At 55.9% G+C, this 23115-nt stretch overlaps 2 protein-coding genes across 4 annotated transcripts in view; one reads left to right on the top strand and one right to left on the bottom strand.

The window, feature by feature from the left end:
* Positions 1-19613, bottom strand: part of Ccdc40 (coiled-coil domain containing 40) — a 37181-nt gene extending 17568 nt beyond the window's left edge. For 2 of the 3 annotated variants that reach the window (XM_060386288.1, XM_060386289.1), the window contains exons 1-9: positions 19045-19613; positions 17466-17535; positions 16005-16628; positions 9861-10005; positions 7730-7887; positions 6419-6502; positions 6120-6339; positions 2876-3033; positions 2624-2746 (exon numbers count right to left, since the gene is read on the bottom strand). In XM_060386288.1, coding sequence (XP_060242271.1) covers positions 2624-2746; positions 2876-3033; positions 6120-6339; positions 6419-6502; positions 7730-7887; positions 9861-10005; positions 16005-16628; positions 17466-17535; positions 19045-19073 — 1611 coding nt within the window. In that variant the 5' untranslated portion in view covers positions 19074-19613. The remainder of the gene's footprint in view (positions 1-2623; positions 2747-2875; positions 3034-6119; positions 6340-6418; positions 6503-7729; positions 7888-9860; positions 10006-16004; positions 16629-17465; positions 17536-19044) is intronic. The other variant, XM_021639763.2, reaches the window with a different exon arrangement.
* Positions 19614-19698: 85 nt separating this feature from the next.
* The window catches only part of Tbc1d16 (TBC1 domain family member 16), a 77211-nt gene continuing 73794 nt past the window's right edge, over positions 19699-23115 (top strand). Inside the window, exon 1 of the mRNA XM_021639776.2 lies at positions 19699-19827. The gene's annotated coding sequence lies outside the window, so the exon portion shown is untranslated. The remainder of the gene's footprint in view (positions 19828-23115) is intronic.

Here is a 23115-nt window from a genome sequence, read left to right on the forward strand (position 1 = left end):
GAGGAGTCCAGGGTTGTCTTCAGCTACCGAGCAAGTTTGAGCCAAGGTGCATGAGACCCTGTCTCAAGGAAAAAGCAGAATCTGTAAAGGGAAGGGTCCGGCATTGGGGCCACACCAGTTGCAAGACTTATGGATTAAGCATGGCCACCAACAGAAGAAAGAGACAGAGACAGAGGAAAAGGTCACCTGCCATTCTAGAGCAAAACCCACAGGCGTTGCTCTCTGCCCTATGAATGTTGTCACAAACCTGCCTGGCTCTGGATGGATTTGTCCCTTCCAAACCTTCCCTGGAGTAAGTCCCTCTGGGGAGGAGGAGGAACCAGGTGGGCTCTGAGAGGCAATTGGGGCTGTCCTCTGGGTGACTGGGGCCGTCCTCTGGATGTTTGGGGCTGTCCTCTGGGTGATTGGGGCTGTCCTCTGGATGTTTGGGGCTGTCCTCTGGGTGACTGGGGCCGTCCTCTGGGTGACTGGGGCAGTCCTCTGGGTGACTGGGGCCGTCCTCTGGGTGACTGGGGCCGTCCTCTGGGTGTTTGGGGCTGTCCTCTGGGTGACTGGGGCCGTCCTCTGGGTGACTGGGGCTGTCCTCTGGGTGACTGGGGCTGTCCTCTGGGTGATTGGGGCAGTCCTCTGGGTGTTTGGGGCCGTCCTCTGGGTGACTGGAGCCGTCCTCTGGATGTTTGGGGCCGTCCTCTGGGTGTTTGGGGCTGTCCTCTGGGTGTTTGGGGCTGTCCTCTGGGTGACTGGGGCAGTCCTCTGCGGTGATTTTCGAACTAACGGAGGGCTTTTCTCTGCAGAGTACCGCTTGGCTAGGGTGGACCCACTCCCCATTCTCACCTCGGACTCTGCCATCCAGCAGGCCAGCTCCAGATGCGGCCCTTGTCCTTGGACTGGACTGGGAGCCAAGGACAGCTTTCTTTCCTCTACAGCTTCCAAGGTTGAGCTTTCCCAACTTACCAGCGCTGTCTGTGGTCTAATCCCCAACTCCTTCTGTTGCTGGCCATGCCTGGTGTGGCCCTCTGCCTCCCTGCCCGTCCCCTTATGGGTTCCCCATTTTTCCTCTTGAGATAGGCGCTCGCGCACCTAGGCCAGCTGAGAAAGATTTTCAGCTCCTGACAGTCCTGCATCTGTCTTGGAGTGTTGGTATTGCAGGCGTGTATCACCGCCCTGGTTGGTGAGGGGCTGGGGATGAAACCCAGGCCTCGTGCACACACCCCAGGCCTCGTGCACACACCTGGCTCCGCACTGCGCCATGTGGGAAAGGCCTCCTCAGCCCAGGTCTGTTTCTTCTGGGAAGTCTCCATCAGCACCCATCCCACCATGCTTGTTTTTATAACCCTGTGTGACCCTGGCTGGCCTGGAACTCACTCTGTAGGCCAGGCTGACCTCGAACTTAATGTGTCCGGGTGTTTTGCATGCCTGTTTGTCTGTGTGTGACCTGTGTGCCTAGTGCCCAAAGAGACCAGAAGAGGGCACTGGTTCCCCTGGGACTACAGTTATAGATGGTTGTGGGCCACCACCTGGGCTCTGGTAATGAACCTGGTTTTTCTGGAAGGTCAGCCAGCATTCTTAACCTTGGGGCCACCTCTCCAGTGTGGCCCCTCTGCAAATATCCGATTCCATGTGGAATTTAATTTAGTAGTTGGTATAGGGAAAGGTTTAAACTCTTCTCCAAGTGGTTAATGGAGGGTCTCGGCACCACTGAACACACAATCCTCGGCTAACTAATACTCTGCCATGTTCTCTGCCCACTGGGCTGCCCGGGAGACCCCTGGAGCCCGTCTGTTCCCGGGCCGCTAGGCCTCGCAACAGCAGCACCTGCAGCTTTGTGGCATGTGGCGACCTCTACCCGGGTACAGCCAGGGAGCCTTTCACATCTGGGAAAGCCTTTGGTCCTGGTCAAACCGGACAGCCGGACTCTTCCCTTCCAAACAAGCCGTGGGTGTCCCCTGATTTGCTTTCCATACAAACCCAAGAATCGCTGTGCAGATTTAAAAATGGTGGCTTTGCTCAGACCTTCGGATGGGCACACACACAGGCTGAAGGGGCGGGCAGGGGAATGGCCACACTGAGTCCTCTCTCCTGCCCCTCAGTTCAGGCTACCTTCCCGCTCGCGCCCTCCAGGCCCCACGGTGACTCTGGGGTGGGGTGCCGGCCCTGCTCCTGGTTGCAGGCCTCAGGATATTGCTGGGTCACTGTGACCCTGGTGTGGCTTCTCCATGGTCCCTTCTACACAGGGCGGGGACAAGGCACTACGTGGGTACAGCGCTGTCTGTGGTGCTGACAGTCGTCGCCAGGCCTTCTGTCCCCTGAGTATGGGGCCGTGCCAGAACCTGCCAGCACCACAAGTACAGGGAGGATGCCATTTCTGACTTCCTTGCAGGCCCTGCTACCCACCTGCTGACCATCACCCAGCTGGTGTCTCCTGGACCCAGTGGTGAACGGCCAGGTGCGCTCGGATGCAGGAGACACACGTGTGCAATGCCTAGCCTTGATGTCACTTAGTGACTCGCTGCACACTCGGCTGGTGGCAGTGGCTTACGGACAGACACGCTGGGTGAGCCTGCCTGGCCAGGTGTAGGCGAAGGAGGGGCGGGCCTTCCGCTGGCTTTCCGCTGGCTCTTACCTCGCTCACTGCTTTCCTGAGAATCCGAGTGTCCTCGGCCTGGGACAAGTACTGAGCCTCAAACAGGGAGACGTTTTCTTCCAGCTGGTGTGCCCTTTCGGTGAGCTGGTCCACGAACAGGTCCTGAGGAAGAGAGAGGGGCGGTAAGGAGCTGTCCACAGCTGAGGTCAACTCTCTGCCAGCAGCAAGGCTGAGCTCCACCTGTGGCGAGTGGACCGGCCGAGCTCTTGCGGCGAGAGCTCATGGGAATACCTGCTTTTTCTTTTCTATCTCCGCATGCATCTTCTGTGTCTCGGTCTTCTTCACCACATGCTTAATCACGAGGATGTCATCGCGCAGGTCCTGGTCTATGTTCTGCATGTAGAAGAGGTGCACGGCCAGGCTCTCCAGCTCCGCCTGCAGGGCTGCCACTGTGGAGAAGGAAGCTGTTTGGCGGTGCCCACCCTAGGGGACCCTCGGGACAGTGCTCCACCACGCACCCTCTGTCACGAGAGACCGGAGACTCCTGTAACCCCGGCCGCCTGGTCTGGCTACATGGATCAGGTCTCCTGGACTGGCCGTGTGGACCAGGCTGCTGGGAACTCGTGGGGATCCCCCTGCTTCTGCCTCCCAAGCGCTGAGGTTAAAGACCTGTGGCACCAAGCCGGATGGAGATGGATTCTTTTTTCAGAGAGTCTGTTTGTAACCCAGGCTGGCTTCAAACCACCGGCTCCTCTGCCTCCACCACCTCCCCAGTACTAGGACTGTACATACTGCATCTAGACTAGGGACTGCCCCCGTGTGTGTGTGTGTGTGTGTGTGTGTATGAACAACACATGTGCTCACATGTGTAGAAGTTAGAGATAGAGACCAGCTGTTTTCCTCTCTTTCTCTCTACCTTACTGGTTTTTAAATTTCCTTCTCCTTCCACTTCCTCTCCCTCCTCGTCTTCTCCCCGTCTTCATCCTTCTAATCATATGTATAGGTGTTATGCTGTGTGTGTGTCACAGTACAGACAGCTGAACTGTGTCAGTTGCTGGGTAGGCTGTGTTGGATTTGGGTGTCCCTGATGGGGGTGGTTTAAAGCAGGAAAGCCTGTGGCGCTGGAGCACACTCGGTAGTAGCAAGGCCTCCCGGGAAGGAGGATGGGAGGAGGCTGGAGGCTGGAGGCTGGCACGGGTTTGAGGTGTGCTCTGCCTCTCTGCAGCCTGGGAAGCCTCTGGCCGCTGGGGTTTTCTTTGTTGCGGGGCTCAGTCACCCGCCTTTGGGGAGCCATGCTGTTCGCCTGCATCTGAGGCTTCACCTTTGCTGAGCTCGTGGGCCCGTGGGTCACGGCTCGTCAACTCACTGTGCAAGCCTTTCATCTGTGATGTCTCCAAGTACTTCCTCTGTCCTCCCATCCCGTCTTCTGTCCCCCTAACGAACGAGTGAGGCCACTTGAAGGAGCTCGGAGTTCATGGTCTCCTCTCTCCCTCCTGTCTTTTCTCTTTTGTCTGATTTATCTGGGACAGTTTCTATTCTGTGGACTTGAGCGTTGTTTGCCCCTCACTCATGAGTTTTTCGTTTCTCCAAGTGAAAACGGCGGCCGGGGACAGCGCCCTGCAAACACAGCCTGACTGCACCTCCTGAGGTGACTTCCTCCGAGCGTGAGGGCCTCAGAGAGGCTCTCGAGACTAAGCGTGGTTGCTGCGGTGCCCCATGGCTCTAGGACACAGAAGGACAGCCACAGGCGACCATGGGGAGAAAACTCCACCCACCACTGAAGAGAAGGGCCCTGGAGGACCCAGCCCTGTCCGTCCTGTAAGGGGTGTGTCTGTTGATGAAGCGGCTCCATCCGGGGACTCAGTGTGGCTACTGAAGCAGGCCGCCTCCCTCTCCCACCTGAGTGAGCAAGCGTGTGCCTTGTACACGGCCCTGAGCATGCCAAGGGCAACTTGTCTTTGCCAGGTGAGTAACTGAGCCATTATTTCAATTATTCTTCTGAGTTTTCATTCCTTCGAGAATTAGTGAACACAAATTGATTTCCTAGTTTAACTGCCCGGAACCCATTTTCCTTCCCTGGGGTGCGTATCTCCGAGGTGCTTTTCTTTCGTCGGCTGGCTCATGGAAGTGACGCGAGTTCCCGTGCCGTGAAAACGTGGCGGGAAGGATTCCTGCATGACCCTGCCAGCTGTGCCCTTGAGTGTTGTTGCTCTAGCATCAAGGGGTGGCCCAGCCCCGCAGGGAGAGACGCCCATCCAGTCTGAGAGCCGGGGCACATGGCCGCCGTGCGGCACAGTGCTCCTTCTTGCCTCTGTGGCTGGGGGGCGTCACAGCAGGGCTGGGCCAACGCCTGTGCCTTCTGCATGCTCCAGGGTCCACAGTGACGGAGAACAGAGCCTTCCGTTTCAACATTGTGTTCTTCCTTTGACGTTCTCTCTTGGTTTGGAGGTGAGTATGGAGAGGCTCGTGGTTAACACTATGGGTTGGGTGTGTCCCACTAAAATACAAGTGCTGGGGACCCAATCCCTAGTGCAGCGCTGCGGGGGCTGGGGCAGATGGGGCGTGACCGGACGACAGGCCCTCCAGCCACCACACGGTGTATCACTAAACCTGTGTTGGTCCCTCCATATTGGAGCTGTGTGGCAGAGAGTAGAGTGCGTGCTCGGAATGCATGAAGACCAGCACCCATAGCCAGTGTAGCGGCACACGCATGTGACACCCAGGGGAGAGGGCAGCAGGTGGGCCAGAAGTTTGTGACCACCCACACAACAGAGCTGAGGCCAGCCTGAGCCCCGAGACACCCTGCCTCCCAGAATTAAAATGACGATGACGATGATAAAACAAATCTGCTCATTAGCAGGATCTCAGTGGACCCTGTTACAGAGACACCCAAACAGAAATAAAAGGCTACAGAATTCTCGCCTGCATTCCTCAGGGTTCAAGACATGCCTCGCCAGGACAGACACCAGGCATGCCGCCTGCTTTGTCTTGTTTGCTTTCAGAGTGTAGTTGACAAAAAAAGTTTTGGACATCAAGACACGTAAAGGATGAGCGGCCATGGTGCCAGGTGAGAGGCCACTCCCTGTCCACTGCCCCCTCAGCGTCCTCTGCTCTCTGCCCAGTGAGGGGGCGCAGCCTCGGCCGGGACACCGCTTATGGCACGCACAGCCCGACCCCACTCCCGTGATCCGGGGCACATGGCCTCCTCTCGGCTGCCTCTCAGCCCCTTTGGCGACTGCTGCCTCTTGTGCCAGGAGCAGGGCCTTGCCCATCTCTGAGCCCCGCCCACGTGCTCTGCATCCTCTAGGTCCACCTTTGGGACCACCACGTCCCCTCCATTTCCCGTCTGGAGTCTCTACATCCCACCCGTCGGTCTCAGCTCTCGCTGCTCTGGCCAGTGAGCAGAGGTGCTGGGCCTTCCCTTTCTAAGAACGGTGGCCCCTCCCATTCACGCAGCTGCTTTGCCGGCGTCTCCAGCGACACCCAAGCACACATTTAGGGGACGGCCCTGGGTCTCAGGGTTCAGGGTGCTTACGCTTCTTTCGCTCCTCGTTGGCAGTCATGCAGGTCTTGTTGTACAGGGCGCGCGTCCTCAGCAGCTCCTCCTCCGTCCTCCTCCTCTCACACGCAGCCAGGGAGTGCCGGTCATGGCTCTTCTCCAGCTGCATCTGCAGGCGAGCCAGGTGCTGCTGGACCCCGTACAGGTTCACGCCCAGCTCCTGCCTCTGGTTCCGGGCCTGCTTGGTGGCCACATCCTGTGCCAGAGAAAGCAATAGGACTGAGGCGGGTCTGCGGGCGCCCACCAGGCTGGGGGAAGACAGGCCCTGCACGCACCAGCTCTTGGATGTCCAGCTTCAGCTTTTCGATCTGCCGGCTGAGGTAGCTCTTCAGAGCCTCCTGGAATCTCATCATCAGGGGCTAAGAGTAGAAAAACCACCGCAGTCAGGGGCTTTTCTGTCCCAAGCAGCAGTGCTCAGCCTAGGGATCCAGGGGCCCGAGTTTTGTCTGCCTGTCGTCTGTCTGTCTTTCTCTGTCTGTTTCTCTGTCTCTGTCTGTCTGCCTAGCTGCTTCTTGGTCTCTGTCTCTATCCATCTCTCCCTGTCTCTGTCTCTCTGTCTCTGAGGTGTTGGAATGGATGGGGGTGGTATGGACAGACACAGATAGTTTCTCAACCAAGACTCTTTCTGTGGAAGCCACAAGTCCCAGGCACCTCTGGGCCCATGCCAGACGCTGCAGAGATTGGGCTGAAGCCGTGGCTGCTGAGGGGAGAGGACGGGTGATGAGCAGCAGCTATTGCACCGCTGTCAAATGAGGGCTCAGAGGATTTTTCCAATGTGCTCTGGGGTCTTTCTGAGCTCCCCATGCACTGCAGCTCCCCAACTGTGTCACTCAAATCCAGTTCGCCTTTCTCCCGTACTGTGGTCTGGGAGGGGGACCCAGTGGCTGACACAGTGAAGAGAGAGTGACGCTGCGCCTGCCTCCCTGCAGGCTCCTGCACAGCCTCGGCACAGTTTTGGTTGTTAGGACAAAAAAGTGGGTGTAGACCAGATTTAGCTCATCCTATAGGGCCAATAGATCCCCTACAGAGGACAAACCAAACACCCAGTAGAGTCAAAAGCAGAGTCCTGGTGTGTTGTTTTGTTTTTGTTTTGTTTTGTTTTGTTTCAATTTGACACTAGAGTCTGAGAAACGCCATTAGACTGGCCTATAGGCCAGACTGTGGGCCGTTTCCTTGACTGAGCGGGAGGGTCCAGCCCACTGTGGGGGAGTCAACCCTGGGCAGGTGTGCTGAAGTGTATAAGAACACAGACTGCGCAGGCCCTGGGGATCAAGGCAGGGAGGCAGGCGCACCCCTCCACGGCCTCTGCCCAGTCCCTGTGTCTTGGCCCCTGCCTTGAACTCCTATGCCGACTGTCCTTCATGCTGGACTCTATCTGTCATCCGAAATAAACTTTCCTCCCCCGGGTACTGGTGTTTCTCACAGGAACAGAAAATAAACTAGGACAGCTGGGAAACACAGGAGGCCCAACGAGTGAGCACTGAGCTGCTGAGCACACAGCACTGGCAGTTGGCTGGACGCAGAAAAGCCCCAGGTAACTTCCTTCCTGCACAGGGCAAAAGCAACACCCGAGGCCCTTTTCTTACGTGGTCTGGGTCCAGAACCACCAGCTGGGGGCCCTCCTCTTCCGATTCGTCTTCTAACGTTGCTCTTTCGCCCCGGATCCCTTCGTCAGAGCCGACGGGCTGGTCGTGGTCTCTAAACCGTATCCTCGATTCGTCCTGGGGCCAGGATGTGGGCAGCGCTGCAACAAGCAAGCCGGACAGACAGAAACCGTCATGGAGGCTTGATAGCTGCATTCTGGGGGAGTGGGCATCAAGGCTGGCCCCACCCTTGCAGGGCGTATTGGGAATTAGAAAGGAGGGTTCGCAGGCTTATCCACGGCTTGTTCACTGACTCAAGATGTCTGGCAGAACGAGCCACATCCCAGCAGTGGATGGGACTCTCTCGAGAAGAGTGGGAACAAAGGAGGCTCCTTACAATGGAGCACACATTTTGGTTCCCAGACCAAAGCAGTTTGCACCCATTTCTAATTCCAACTCAAAGCGATCCAGTGCCCCCTTCTGGTCTCCATGAATACTGCACCCACGAGATCTATACCGTCAGACACATGCATATACATATAAATTAAAGGAGGGAACAAAAAAGAGATGAAATCATAAATTGGGTCCTAGAAATCCCTGTCTTCGGTTGTATGTGATTAGTTATTTATTTTGACACAGAGTTTCCCTATGTAGCCCTGGCTGGTCCAGAAATTACCATGTAGACCAGGATAGCCTTGAACTCTCAGAGACCCCACTGCCTCTTCCTCCCAATCCCTGCTGGGATTAAAGGTGTGCACTGTCACACTGGCTGCTGCTTAGAGCAGAACACAGTAGGTCCTCAACAGATGACTACTGAATAGATAAAGCAAGCAAAATATGCAGTCAAGGCCTGGCATGGTCCTAGCATGTGGGTCCTGGAGGCAGGGGAATCCGGAATTCAAGACCAGCCTTAGACACATAAGGAGCCTAAGCCATACCTGGCTTTGTGAGGGCCCACTTTGGTTTTTATTTATTTATTACTTTTTATTATGTGTGAGTACAGGTGTTTACAGAGACCAGAGGCGTCGGATCCCCCTGGAACTTGCATTACAGTCTGTGAGCCGCCCAAGGTGGTTGCTGGGAACTGAACCCAGGTCCTCTGGAAAAGCAGCAAAAGTACTCTTAACCTCGGGGTTGTCTCCCCAGCCTCAACACCCTGTCTCAAACGAGACACTCCATACAGGCGAACAACATGAATAAGACACGCAGGTAAAACCACAGCGAACTGGATCTTCTGGATTCCCCGGGTGGAGAGGAAGAAGGTGGTCCTTCGTGGCCTGTCGGCAGACGGCTACATCGCTTAGAAGACGAACAAACAATGCCTGGTGGGTCTCTGCGATTCTGTGACTTCACCTGCACCACCGGGAGCCGCTATCCTGGCGTGTGCATGTGCGTGCATGCGTGCGTGCATGGCCGGCTTCATGCTGCCATCCCATGGGCAGGCTGATCCATCGGGTGATGGCAGCTGTGGTCCAGGCTCAGGTCTGCACTGTCTTGCCTTCTCTGTAGCCATGTTCCCTGACCCTCCTGCTCTGTGGCCAGTCCAGGGCTTAGTGGCTCAAGGCTCCTCCCACTCCAGCTTTCATGTTGCCAGGGCTACGTGTAAGGCACCCGGTCTATTTTTGAGGACCAGGACCTTGTGTGTGCCAAGCAAGGTCCCACCAGAGAGCTGCCTTCCTGCTGTCACCCCATTTTTTTTTAAAACTAGGCTAGACCTGCCCTATTTTCACGTCACTCGTAGCTAACCTATGGCTTTGTGAGCTGAAGCACGTGTGTGTTTGTGTCCTGGCAAATACACAGGCTCCCCGCCTGCACCCCACACAGTCAGGGGAGGATACGGGCGTGTCCTTCACGCTCACCGGAGGGCAGCTGTCCCAGGGCTCCGCCTCCACAGACCAGGAGGCAGCTGGAAGCTGGTGGGATCGGTCAGGGCCCTGGGTGCTGAGGCCTCATTGGTTCTCACATTACTGGATGGATCTTGGGGTCCTTGTCTACACAATGGCTGTTACTTCGCTGGGCTGGTGTGAGGGAGAGTCCTCAGCTTCTGCTGAACGTGAGCCCCGGGGGAGTGTGGTGTCCGGTGCAGACCCTGAGCTTCTCCCACACTGAAGGGGAACGGGCAGATGCATCGTACCTGACTCTTGCTGGAGACTTTCCTCTGTGTCCTCTCGGAGGTCATCAATATCGGAGGACGCCAGACTTTCCATAACGCTTAGTCGGAAGCGGTGTTGTGGCCCCATGGGAAAGAATCTTCGGCTGGCAGCCTCTGAGGATCTCGGCTAGACAGAGAATATCAGGAACCCATCAATGGGGCCTGCTGTAGTTTGGCTAGGGTCTAACTGGGTCCCCTCCTGCCCAGGGCTCTGCGTGGATGGACCCTCTTCGCTGCAGTACGGGTGTCAGAGGCTGGAAAGCATGTCTTGAACACAGCCCTCACAGGAGCCTGCCTTCGCTCTGGGCTTCCAGCAGGGGCCTGGAAAGGGATGGCTTCCTCTTCTCTTCCCCCATCTAAACATCTTCCCTTCATGTAGATGTCTGGAGTCCCCCCCCCCTTGAGACAAAGTCTGTCATGTAGCCCAGGCTGCCCCAGGTGCTTACAACCCTCACGTCTCCATCCCGAGTGCTGAAATTACAGGCCTGCGCTTTAACCCCTGGCTTGACGTGTATGTAGCGTTTGAAGGGATTCCTGCGGCTACTGACATGGGCCAGCTGTCCTCAGCAGCACCTGAGGCGATGCTGGCCCAGAAGCAGGCGTGACATCATCTCTGGCCATGAGCTCCTCGTCGCCATGAGGTAGCGGAGGGAAGACCGATACCCAGAAGCTAAGATGTTCACCCAAGTGTGTGTATCACCTAAAGGCAGGCAGGAGGCCGCCAGCCTCGACCCAAGCCCAAGTGCTTTCCCACTCTGTCAGTCAGTTCTGACAAGCCCAGATCCTGAGGAACATTACGGAAGGCCAGAGGTCAGTGCCTCGAGGAAGGGCTTCTAATGAGAAGCTAAAGGGGTGTCTATGCATACTGTGACCCCAATATTTCCTCTGGCTTCGTACTATCTGAATTCAACACGATCTGTATTTCTGTAGACAGAAAGCAGACGGCAGAAAGGAAGTGGGACTCTCAGGATGTGTCTCTGCCCTCTTGCTGCTCATCTCTGAAGCCTCACTTCAGTGAAGTTTCTAGAAACTGGGTCCAAGGACGGGACCTGGAAGCTGGGTGTGGGTCTCCCACACAAAGGCCCTGTTCGGCTGTTTCTCGCCTCACCAGATTCACAAAACATGGGCTCTGGTTTGTTTGTTTGCCCTGCCAGCGCTTGAACCCGGGTCCTCACAGCAGGCAGGCAGGCGGGCGCCTTAGCTCAGAACCACTGTGCAGCCTGGAAGAGCAGGTTCGGTCACTAAGCGGAACCAAGGCTCCTCACACATGGGATCCCGCTGCCCTCCAAAGTTCAGAACTCTGTCAGCGTTCGTGGGGCTGGGGAGAAGGTAGGGCCACTGCTTCATGGCTCGGGACAGTGGCTTCCTAGAAAAAGCCGCTGTGTGCCGTGGCAGCAGGGAGGCCCTGGGCAGCACATGTGTGTAGTACCTACGCTGGCCAGAAGAGGGCACCAGAGTCCCTGGAAGGTGATGTGAGCTGCCACCACCTGGGTGCTGGGAACTGAATCCGGGCCCTGTGTAAGAGCAGTGCACCAACCACTAAGCTATATCCCCTGACCACTCAGCAGTGTCTTCGACTGCACAGCGGGGGGGGGGGGGCGGGGAGCAGGCTGTTGTGTGGACCGGATGGCACTGGGCTGACACTCAGGGCATGTCACCACCTTCTTCCCTCCCGCCTCTGCTTCTGGAGCGATTCACGCAGAAAGCCTGATGGGGACTAGGCCAGGAGAGAGGCTGGGGTGGAGACGGAAGGGTGTTCAGAGGGCGGAGTCTGTGGGAGGTGAGCACACCAGAAACTACAGTGGGAGGGCGGGCCTCTCGGCGTGGAGGGAAGGAACGCCTCCTCCTGAGAGGAGGGCGCCAGGGGAAGCCTCTGTGGGGCTGGGATGGAAGTGGGTCCAGTCGGGTCCCATCAGCGTCCACACCAGTGTACGCCTGTATATACGTGCGTGTTCCTGCAAACAGGCCATAAACGTGGGTCAGCATCCAGACTGTAGAGGGAGCTGGGCAGCTCCAGGGGCAGGGCCAGCCCTGCACACAGGCCTCCATCTGTCACTGCTTTTCTCTCAGTCTACATGGTGTGTCTGATTCTAGGCCAGGGGACTCTGCCGCAGAACAGTGTGTGAGTGAGTGAGTGTGTGTGTGTGAGTCAGTGTGTGTGTGTGATGTGTGTGTGTGTGAGAGTGTGTGTGTGTGAGAGTGTGTGTGTGTGTGAGAGAGAGTGTGTGTGTGTGATGTGTGTGTGTGTGTGATGTGTGTGTGTGTGTGTGATGTGTGATGTGTGTGTGTGAGTGTGTGTGAGTGTGAGTGTGCGTGTGGTACAGAGCAGGTGTGTTCCCACTGGCCAGTTGAGGGCCATCTGAGCATAAATCTGTACATAGGTTGATGGAGTGTAGGCCAGTGAGGAAAGACAGGCACCACAGTCCACGCGGGCCGAAATGAGCCACGAGGCGTCAGGTCGGGCGTCGAAACTACCCCAGAGGGTTTCACATCACACTGCAGAGTTGTCCTCACATCTGAACACTAGGGGCATGGAGGACAGGACACGCATGAGGACCCAAGCTCCACCCCAGCATCCGAGTGAGAGCCAGGCGTGCCCTGCACGCTCTGACTCCCAGCGCTGGCTGGCCAGCAACGGGCAGCGACAGACCCTGTCCCAAAGATGGATGGATGGTGGTGGATGAGGGCTGGAGAGATGGCTCAGAGGTTAGGAGCCCTGGCTGCTCTTCCAGAGGTCCTGAGTTCAATCCCCAGCACCCACATGGTGGCTCACAACCATCTGCAATGGGCTCTGGTGCCCTCTTCTGTCACGTAGGTGCACATGCAGGCAGAACACTGTATAAGTAATAAATACAAAACACAACCAAAGAGCACTGGCTGCTCCTCCAGATAACCCCAGGTTTGCTCCCTGGCACACACAGCAGCTCACAGCTGTCTTTAGCTCCAGGCCCAGGGGCGTCAGACAGGAAGCAGGCATGCACATGTGCACAGACAGACAAGCCACCACCCACAGAAAACAAATACATGGAAATTAAAAAAATAAGATGAATGATTCTGAGTGAGACCCTGTTTCAATCAGCGAACCAATCAATCAATAATAGGTGAAGAAGTATAATGGAAGATAGTTGACGTCAGCCTTTGGCTGCCGCGTGCCTGTGCATGTGTGTGCACACACACACACACACACACACACAACTCACATACACACACAACTCATCAAACTAGAAACACACACACACAAACCCCATACAATCATCTCAGCAGGCACAGAAAAAACAAGAAAACCTAAAGTGACTTGTTTTATGGTAAACAAAACAAAAAGCCAGTCGGGCATGGTGGTGCACGCCCGTGATCCCAACACTTGGGAGGAGGCAGAGGAGCTACACAGGGAAACCCTGTCTCTAGAAAAATCAATCCATCAATCGATCAATCGATCAACCAGCCATCTCACTACAGACGAGGGATGAAGGACCCCCACACTGATAGAAGCTCCCGCCCAGACCCCAGGGAACATCCCTCAGAGTGTCAGGGAGGGCAGAGGACGAAGCTCTCACGCTCCTGCACAGCCATGGTGGGGGCAGGGTCAGGAGGACAGGAGATGGGTTGACCACTCTCGTTCTCACAGGATGGTCACCTTCGCAAAAAGGCCAGACTCGATGAACAGGGCACGCTAAAGAGTAAGGAAGCTTAAGAACAGTAAAGCATGAGAGTGACTTTTTAAAAACCAACACACACACACATACATATACTGTCACACACACACCACACACACATATGCAGGCACTGTCACACACACCATACACACACACACACTCACACAGACCACACACAGGCACACCATACACATGCCGTCCCATAAACACACACCATATACACACAAACACACATTCACGAAGACCACACACACACAAACACACACACCACACACATGCCGTCACATAAACACACATATCACACACACACACACACACTCACATACACTCTACTCACATGCACCATTGTACACACACACACACACACACACACACACACACACACAGAATAAAACAGTAGCTTAAAAAACAAACAACCAGCCCAGCGCCAGCCCGGCTTATACACCGAGTTCCAGGACAGCGTAGAGCCCCTGTCTCAGAACAGCCAAGCCGAGAAATTACCTCGGGGCTAAGCCACCTGGCCGGGCAGAGAGTGCGAGGCTGGAGGTAAGTGACAACTGTGGTACGACCTTCACCCTAACCGGTCCAGCACAGAGTCTGAACAATGGTGACGCCTCCCCATGGGATGCCACCAGGTGCCAAAGGGTAAAGAGGGGCTTGGCGGTGAGGGAGGCCGCCTCCTGCGTGGCTAACTATGCTGACCATGCCACCCTGCCTTGCTCTGGGGTCCTGGCTCTGTGGTTCTCACTCCAGGCAGGCCCGGTGAGGATGCCGCACTACCCCAGTGGCAGGGACTCAAACTCCAGCCTCCAGGGAGGGAGTGCTGGGAGAGCCTCGCAGAGCCTGACTCAGCCAGCGGCCTGTGGTCTTCTCAGGGTCAGTGCGACTAAAGAGAAGCTGCGCTGACCGCTCAAGGGGCCAAGGGCCGTCGCTAGGTATTCAGCAAGAAAAGAGGCCCAAGAACTTCCTGGAGATGACAGAGCTGCCAGATGTCCCCACTGTGGTGCCTGGGACCCCGAGAGGGACCTCCAGCCTGCCGGGAGAGGCCTTCATGCGCCCCTCAACAGCTCCCTGGGGTGGAGCAGTGTCCTCAGAGCTGAAACCGTCCTCCTGCTGGGAGGTTCTCCGAGGCTCCCCAAGGTGAGGAAACTTAGTTTGGGAAAGCTGAAACTTGTCCGGTGGGAGGGGCTGTCCCGAAGGTTGTGTCTGCGGCAGGATGGTGACCACGATGGTGACAGTGAGGGTGATAGTGCGAGCTGTGGAGACTTGAATGTGGGAAGGGCCTACCTGGCCTGCAGGGCGCCCCGGGAATGCTAAACTGGGCTTTTTGGGAAAACAGCTGCCTTCCACTAAGCCCCGCTCCTGTGAGTGACCCCAGTAACTCACTGTTTCTCCCACATGGACTGGAATCCTCACTTCAGCCTGCCCTTGGCTCCCTGTCTAGGGCGAGGAGACATTTGTCGGTGTCTCCCCAGGAAAGGGCCACTCAGTGCTTTGTGAGAACCAAAAGCACCTGGAGGTGATAAATCAGATTCAGAACTTACCTCTGGCACCTAAGAAAATAAAATATGCTTTTTATTGCACTTCTTTTTTTTCTCCCTGTAAGTTTGCGATGGCTTTAAGTTTTGCTGATGGCCTAGCAGGTTCGAGGCCGTAGGATTAAATCCCACAAACAAACAAACAAACAAACAAACAAACTCTCAGTATGTTAGCCACTAACAACAGATGACCATTTAACTGTAAACTGGTTTGAACTGTTGTTTTTGTTTGAAATAAGGTCTCTTTTAAGGACCCAGGCTGCCTTGGGATTCCGGATCCTTCTGTCTCAGCCTTCCTTCTGGGTAGAGATGACAAGCAGGTGCTGTCATGACCAATCTATCTGAACTTCGATTAAGAAGAGTTTCAATCACTATCCTTCCATTACTCCTATTTCCAGTGTTGATGACATGAGTCTCGACCCCTCCCCCGTGACCCATGGCCACCCTGCTCTGGGGAACTAGAGACCAGTTACACTCACATGTGAGGGTGATGGCTGCAGAATGTCCCCGCCCTTGCATCTGCCGACTTGGACCTGAGGCCTAAGCTCTCTCGGTGGCCACCTGAACTTTGTAAGAAATTCCCAACATTTGTCAGGCTGAGAAAAGTGCGTCTATCATCTTGGCCTGTAGCCAAGTTTGCGGGACATTTTCAGCTGATTGAAGTGGGGGCTCAGCCAACTGTTTGCTGTATAGCCGTGGGCAGGCGGTCCCGGGTTTCATAAGGAGGCAATGTGAACAAGCCAACAGGAGCATGCTAGAAGCAGGGCTCCTCCGCGCCTCCGAGGCTCCCCACTCCAGGTCCCTGCCTTGACCTCCCTCTGGATGGACCAGTGCTGTTTCTCACAGAGATCGGGAATGGACTAAGATGGCAGTGTCTGTAAGTTCCTGTCACCGGCGACGGACCACAGGGCAGGGGTGAGGGAGAGGGCACTTACCCTGCCATCTTTTGTGTGTCTGCCCCAGGCTTGCTGGGATCCAGGGAGGTGATGGTCAGACAGATAGGCGGCAGCCGCTTCCTCAGAAGTCATTTCCCAGGGGCTGATGTCTGAGTAGGTGAGCTCGGAAGAGGTGATCCTTTCGGAGAACTCAGCCATCTCAGAGGAGATGTCACCTTCAGCTTTCTCCAGATCAGTGATGTCGTAGTCCTTCCCTGGGATGGTGTATGCGTCAGAATAGGACTCCTCTTCGGAGGCATACTTTCCAGCGTACCCAACTTCTTTCTGTTCTACGGCGTCCCCAACGGATTCCAAGTCCATCCCTAGGAGGGCCTCTTCAACGGCGCCCAACTGCACCTTTGGGGCAGCGTCCATTTCTGGGGTGTCCTCTCTGATGGATTTCTCTTCTCTTTCCGGGAGAGTCTCTCCAAAGGATTCTGCTTCTGTTTCCAGGAAAGTTTCTTCCATGGATTCCATTTCTGTTTCCAGGAGAGTCTCTCCAAAGGATTCCATTTCCCCTTCAAACTTGCTCTGGTTTTCAGTTTCAGTGTCCTCTTCTGGACCCTCGGTGGCCTCTCTACTTTCTTCAATTTCTTGGCCATTGTTTTCCAGAGGGGGTGACACCTGTTACAGGGGGGGCAAGAAGGCCCAGGAAAGAAAATACAATTTTGAGAGATGGTAGGGCGACAGGAAAAACACATTTCCACACATCTCCCCCCCGCACCCAAGAGATCACGCTTTGTGCTTTAATGCAACCACTCTGTAGTTTCTATAGTCATGCGTGTGTGACAAGCACGACCTCCAGAGAAAGCGCAAGGCAGTCTGAGGGCTGCACGTGTTATTACTGATAGCCAGGACTCTGGAATGAGGTGTGTCTTGGCTATCTCTGTCAGTGAGACACAGCCTATAGCCACCTGAGAAGGGGTCTCAGCTGAGGGATTGAGCAGAAGGCTGGCCTGACGTGGGGAGGGGGTTGTCTTGATTACCAATTGACAATCAACTGATTATTAATTGGCCCAGCACACTAGAGGCAGCAGCATTCCCTAGGAGAGTGGCCGCCGCTGTATAAGAAAGCTGGCTGAGCACAAGCTTGGGAACAGGCCGGCAGGCAGGGTTCCCCTATAGTCCCTGCCCTGGGCCTTGCCCTGGAGTGCGCTCTCCGCTTACAGGTGAGACCTGTGGAAGAGCAAGCAGGACCGCCTTCACGCTCCTGCCCTGGCTTTGCAGCAGTGAACCATGACCTGGAAGTGTAAGCCAGGTAATCCTTTCCTCCTCTCAGCTGCATTTGGTCAGACTGTTCTACCAATGCAACTAGAACATGGCGGGAAGGGAGCAAGTTTCTCTACGCCTGGAATGAGTCTGCCACTGAATAAATGGTCATGGCACCACAGCCCCTGGCGATCCTGTCTGTTTGTCTCCCAGCAAGTAGAAGCCCAGAGTAAGCCTCCAGATGGAAGTTACCTGACGGCCGTCAGCACCCTGCTGTTTCTTCTCTTCCTCGGAAGCCTGCCCGCCTTCCGGGTGTGACCTGCTTTGAGACAAGGAGCACCGTTGTACGAGTTGCCTCCCAGCTGCTCACCGGCATGGCCTCCTCCACCCTGCCGCCAGCAAGGACGCTTCCATCACCAGGTCATGCTTGTCAGGGGCCACACGTATCGTACGGGGGTGAATGTAAAACACAGCTCTAATACTAAAGGAACAGCATGAGAGAGTACCCCGGAAAACTCACCGGAGCTGCTCTGTTTCTGGGGCAAGGCAGAGAAAGTCACAGGAGAGGATAAAATGCCGGCTTCTCAGCATTGCCGGGATTTGCATGTAAAATGCTTTAGCTTTTCAAAAGCTTAATAAGCGGCCAGAGTCCCCAGCACTCACAGGAAAGCCAGGCCTACCAGCCTGTGCCTGTAACTCCAGAACTACGAGAGTCTGAGACAGGAGGGTCACTGAGGCTTGCTGGACATCAGTCCAATTCCAGGCTCAGTGAGAGACCCTGCTTCAATGTGGAGATCAACAGAGTAGGAGGCCTGACACCCTCCTCTGGCTTCTACACATACACACACACACACGCACACGCGCGCACACACACATACACACAGAACACACCCCACCCCACATACCCCCACCCACCACACCATAAAACACACATATCCTCACCCCAGACTCCCCACACCATATATATGGCCCACACATAAAACACACACATACTTCCACAGACATGCCACAGGCAACACATAAGCCACAAGCAAAGCTAGCTTTTCAAAACTCAAACTAATGCAGGAATAAGAAATCACCTGGTCGGTCCCCTTCCCTTGCGCTTCCCCGGGTCTGTGGTGCACCTGCCTTTGCTCAGAATCTTTGCATTTAAAATCCTTTCCAAATTGGAGCTCACTCCACAACTGCCATTTCACATCTAGCCCTCTCACGCAGTGGAACCTGAACGTGTTTCCGTGGGAGTGCACAGAGACTTCACCTTCAGATATGTGAAGCAACTCAAGCGTGTAAGCGAATGAAATTATTAAAACTTGCTTTTGTTTTGCACAAAAGAGAGCTGGCAGCAGCATTTTTGGGCCTACTCGGAACTGGGGACCTGTCTGTTCCTCGAGTCCATGACAGGGACTCGAGTTCATGAGCGGGAGAGCCGTGGGCCTGGCCCAATCCCAACGGAGTGAGTGCTCCTCCCTTCTCCCCACTCTTGCAATACCGACAGCGGTCATCCATGCCCTGTTTTGCAGCCCGGTCCACCAAGCACGGTGGTTGCCATGGTTACCGCAGGGCGTACAAGTCTGTAATCCAGGAGAAACAGAGGCTAAGAGTAGAGGGTGGGGTGGGGGTCGGCTAGGAAAGGACAAAGGACAGGGGGTGAAAGAGAGAAGGGACACGGGGTAGGGTGGGGCTTGGGTGGAGTAGGAAAGGCCCGGGAAGTGGGGAGGAGCGTGGGAAGGGACACCAAAAGTGAAGGGGGAGTCGCTCCGGCTGCGGGTACCCGCGTACAGAAAGGTGGGAAAACGTTTGGTGGTTCCATTATTCCTCCGGCGGGGCTTACCCGTCAGCCTGGCGCTTCGGCTCCGCCATCTCTCGTTGCTAGGCGACGCCATCAACATCCGGCGAGGTCTGGACCACGCGCTCAGAGACCGCAAGAGGCGGAGCCTGGCTTCGTCCGGCGGTTCTAATAGGAACACCATGCAAACACACTAAAGCACAAGTGTGTGCTTTATCTGTCCAGCGCCGTGTGTCCGGGCGTGACGGTAGGCTGGTATACAGCCAACCGAGCGCCTTCGGACCTGATGGTGGTCAGGGGCTCCCAGGGTGGCAGGCAGCAGGCCAGTCCAGCAAACGCGCCCGGCTCTGGCTCTCCCACATCCGGCCTTGGAGAACTCAGGAACTCTGGCCACGGGGTCCTTCGAGGGGTCGTTTGCAGAGGAGGGGGCCCAGTGCCTTTTGGTGGGCATCTTCCCTTCGTACCCCCCAAATCTGAGACATAGGAACGCAGGGCTGAGCGCCTACCTGGGCAGGGGAAGGCCCTACCTCTCGGAGGCAGCAGGGCTCCCATGCAAGGGCAGCGTCCCGGGCCCCCGCTCGCACACAGCGGGGAGCCCCGACAGGCACGGTCCGGGCGCGGGGGCCCGGGGTGGAGACTGGGCGTGGCGTTCCCGGCGGCGCCGGCCTGGGCGGGCCCGGGGCGGGGCGGGGGCGGAGCGAGGGCCGGGCCTCTCCGCGTCCCCTCCTCGCCGCGCCTCGCTAGCGGCGGCGGCGGCGGCGGCGACGGCGGCGGCGCGGTGGCGGCTCCCGGAGCCGGCGCGAGTCCAGCCCCCGCGGCGGGACCCGGGTGGGTATCAGGGCTCGTCTGGGACCGCGGGCCGGGGCTTTCGGGGTCCACTCGGAACGACGTGGCGCTCCCTGGGCGCGCCGGAATCTGGACGCGCGGGACGCGGGCCTGCTGCGCGCAGCCCCGGGAGGGGCTGGGGGACCGGCGCGGGGCGGGGGTGGCGCGGAGGGACCCGGATAGTGCGGGGGACGCCCTGGGGAGCGGATCCTCGAGGGAGACCCCCTGCTCTGGGAGTGGGCGCGCTGCAGGAGACTCGGCCCCCGCCTGTGCGGAGCCCTGGGCCGGGGCACTTGCGGTCTTTGTCTGGCTGGCTGGGTGAGCACGCGAAGAACTTGTGGGGTTCCGGCACTGGCTGACGGAGCCCCCGAAGTGTGCCGTGCCCTTCTGGGGCGTGCGCGGTCTTAGCGCTGGGGCTGTAGGGGGAATGGTCTGGGCTTGTTTAATAGCCCCATGTCAGGGTCCTGGCTTCTTTTTATAGCGTGGGTTCTCTCCTCTCTCTCAATCTCTCTCTCACACACTCTTTCTCGCTGTTCCTTCCTTCAAAAGAAAGAAAAAATGGGATAGTAGGAAAAGAAAAAAAAAGGGCAATTTAAGATTGCTAAAAATAGCCCACGGAGCCCTGCCAGAACGTACGGCGAGAAGCAAAAGCCTGTCCTCCGAAGTCGGGGTCGTATGCTGGCCACAGTCTAGCTCAGGTACCGTTCAAATAGAAGAGAGGAGCGTAGCTTTCCTCCCTTAGAGTTTGTCCCGTGGCCTCTGTGAAGTTCCTTTACCAGGAAAGAGAGGGAAAATGGCTCCATCGCCAGAGTGTGTGTGCAGAGACCCGGGGACTAGGGACTCCCCTCTAAACCTCACCAACTGAGGAAAGAATCGTAAGGAAGCCGTGTGCAAGTCAGCCCTCGTTAGGAAGGATGGCATTGTCGCGGGAGGCGAGGACTTAGTGGGGAGAGAACTCAGGGCTCTGCTGAAGTGCGGCCATTCGGAATTTTCCCAAGTTGCTTCCCGGCTAGCTGCTGGGGCATGGCTCCCTTGGGCTGAGAAGCACCTGCTGTTTTATTTTCTCAGCTCACTGATAAGTAGGGGCTCAGAGGAAGTTCTTCCGTGGGACCTGCTTACTCTTCTGTCAGTTACGGGGCGGGTTAGCAGCTCCTGATCACCACTGTGGGTCTTCACATAAAATCACATTTTTGTTATACCTGATGTGTGAGTGTGTGTGTGCCCATGTGTGCCACGGTGGTGCCTGTCTGGAGCTCGGAGGACAGCCGTGGGAGTCTGTCCTTCTGCCACGTGAGTCTCGAGAGAGATCGAACTCAGGGCCTCAGGCTTGGTGGCAGTCACCTTTATCCACAGACTGTCCCACGGACATTTGTCCCCATCACTCTGAGACATGATGACCTTTATGCAGGGCATCCCACCCCTAACACCCCTCTCCCTCAGTGTCTGACCCTCCCTCAGTGTCTGCACCCTCCCTCTCTTTCTGCACCCTCCCCCGTGGGCTGCACCCCTCCCTTGGGGCTGGCTTGCTCTTTACAGGGATATGCCCTGCCAGGGATTCCTGGAGGAGGAAGCCGGTGCACGCAGCAGCCTCGGCAGCCAGGACTAGTTACTGTGCTCTGGGAAGAAGGCTCTTTGGTGCCTTCTCGTTTGAGAGGGTGGCCTTGGGTTGACAGAACGGCACAGCCCCGTGCCTCTCCATGCCTCTGCTTCGAGGGACAAGTTGCAGTGATAGATTCGTGGTCTCTGCCCTGGCATGGTGGCTCAGAACTGCAATCCTAGTGCTTAAGGAAGTGAGGCAGGAGGATTTCTGCGAGTTAAGGGCCAGCCTGGGCTATATAGTGAGTTCCAGGCCATCCTGGGGTACATAGTCAGATTCTGTCTCAAAGAACCAAATCAGACCAAACCAAAAAACCCACATGGCCTCTAAAAATAGGCCTGGGCTCAGCTCTATTCCAGTTAGTGGCTCTTGTGTGATTCCTGTCTCATAGCTTCTCCTCAGTACCACCCCCCCTTCCCGGAAGACAGTAGGCAGCCTTTTGTTGAGACTCATTCTATGGCTTAGGCTGGTCTGGAGCTTGTGGTAATCCTCCCGCCTCTGCATCAAAAGTGCCTCCATTATTGTTTGTTGGCATTTTAAATGATCATCCTTATCATTATTATGTCTGTCATTCAGAGTTTTCACATTTAACCACGAGTTAAAAACATTGATTTTACTTTTTAAATGTTTTTATTATTTGGGAACTCCATTTACGTGTGCCCCTCATTTCCCTTCTCTGACTTACCCTGAATCCCTCTCTCCAACATCCCCATTCCAATTTTTCTTTTCTTTTTCAAGATTTATTTATTTATTATGTATACAGTGTTCTGTCTGCATGCATACCTGCACGCCAGAAGAGGGCACCAGATCTCATTATAGATGGTTGTGAGCCACCATGTGGTTGTTGGGAATTGAACTCGGGACCTCTGGAAGAGCAGCCCGTGCTCTTAACCTCTCAGCCATCTCTCTAGCGCACCCAGCATAATTAAGGAAGGATGTTGTGGAGTTTTCTCCTCTCACTTCAGGGACAGTAGCTCCCGATCACCACCGGATGGCCTAACGGTTATAACTTCCGAAGTCATTTTCTGGATGCATAAGAACAGGTTTATCAGCATTTTAGAGAAGAGCCCCAGGTCGGGTGAGCTGTAAGCGCTCAGCTGATGACAGGAGGAAAATGGCGGGGAGAAGGGAGAAGGCCACTGAAGCCAGCGCGGCAGCAAGAGCCACGTGGCCGGCAGGGAGGAAGGCTTGAGACAAAAGAAAGGAAGCCCAGAATGTTGGTGAGAGCGGCCGCTTGTTAAGGAAAGCATGCTCAGAAGAGGGACAGCGAGCAAGGCTTCTGTGACAGTCCAGAAAGTGGGCACTCGCATGATGCTCCTGTGGCTGCAGTGCATAAGCTAGCACTGCCTAAAAACACATGTGTTCACATGTGTGCCTGTGTGTGTAGGTGTATGTTCACGTGCGTGTAGGTGTGTGCTCACATGTGTGCATGGATGTGGGGCCGGGTGTCGCTCTGAAGAAGCCATCCATCTTGTGTGTTTCTTTCCTCTTCCCTAGCACTGGGATTACAGGTGTGCCCCAGCTTTTCACAGATCTGGGGGTTGCACTCATGTCCTCGGGTTCTTGGGGCACACGCTTTACTGACTGCACTGTCTTTCCAGCTTTTCCCAAACTCACTTTGTGCACTTAAGTGGCTTTCTCTCGGTGGGATCAATCAGGCTACTCTGTGGGTGTGGTCAGTGTGGTCTCCTCCT

This window comes from Meriones unguiculatus, chromosome 7, assembly GCF_030254825.1.
Source record: "Meriones unguiculatus strain TT.TT164.6M chromosome 7, Bangor_MerUng_6.1, whole genome shotgun sequence".
Lineage (NCBI taxonomy): Eukaryota > Metazoa > Chordata > Mammalia > Rodentia > Muridae > Meriones > Meriones unguiculatus.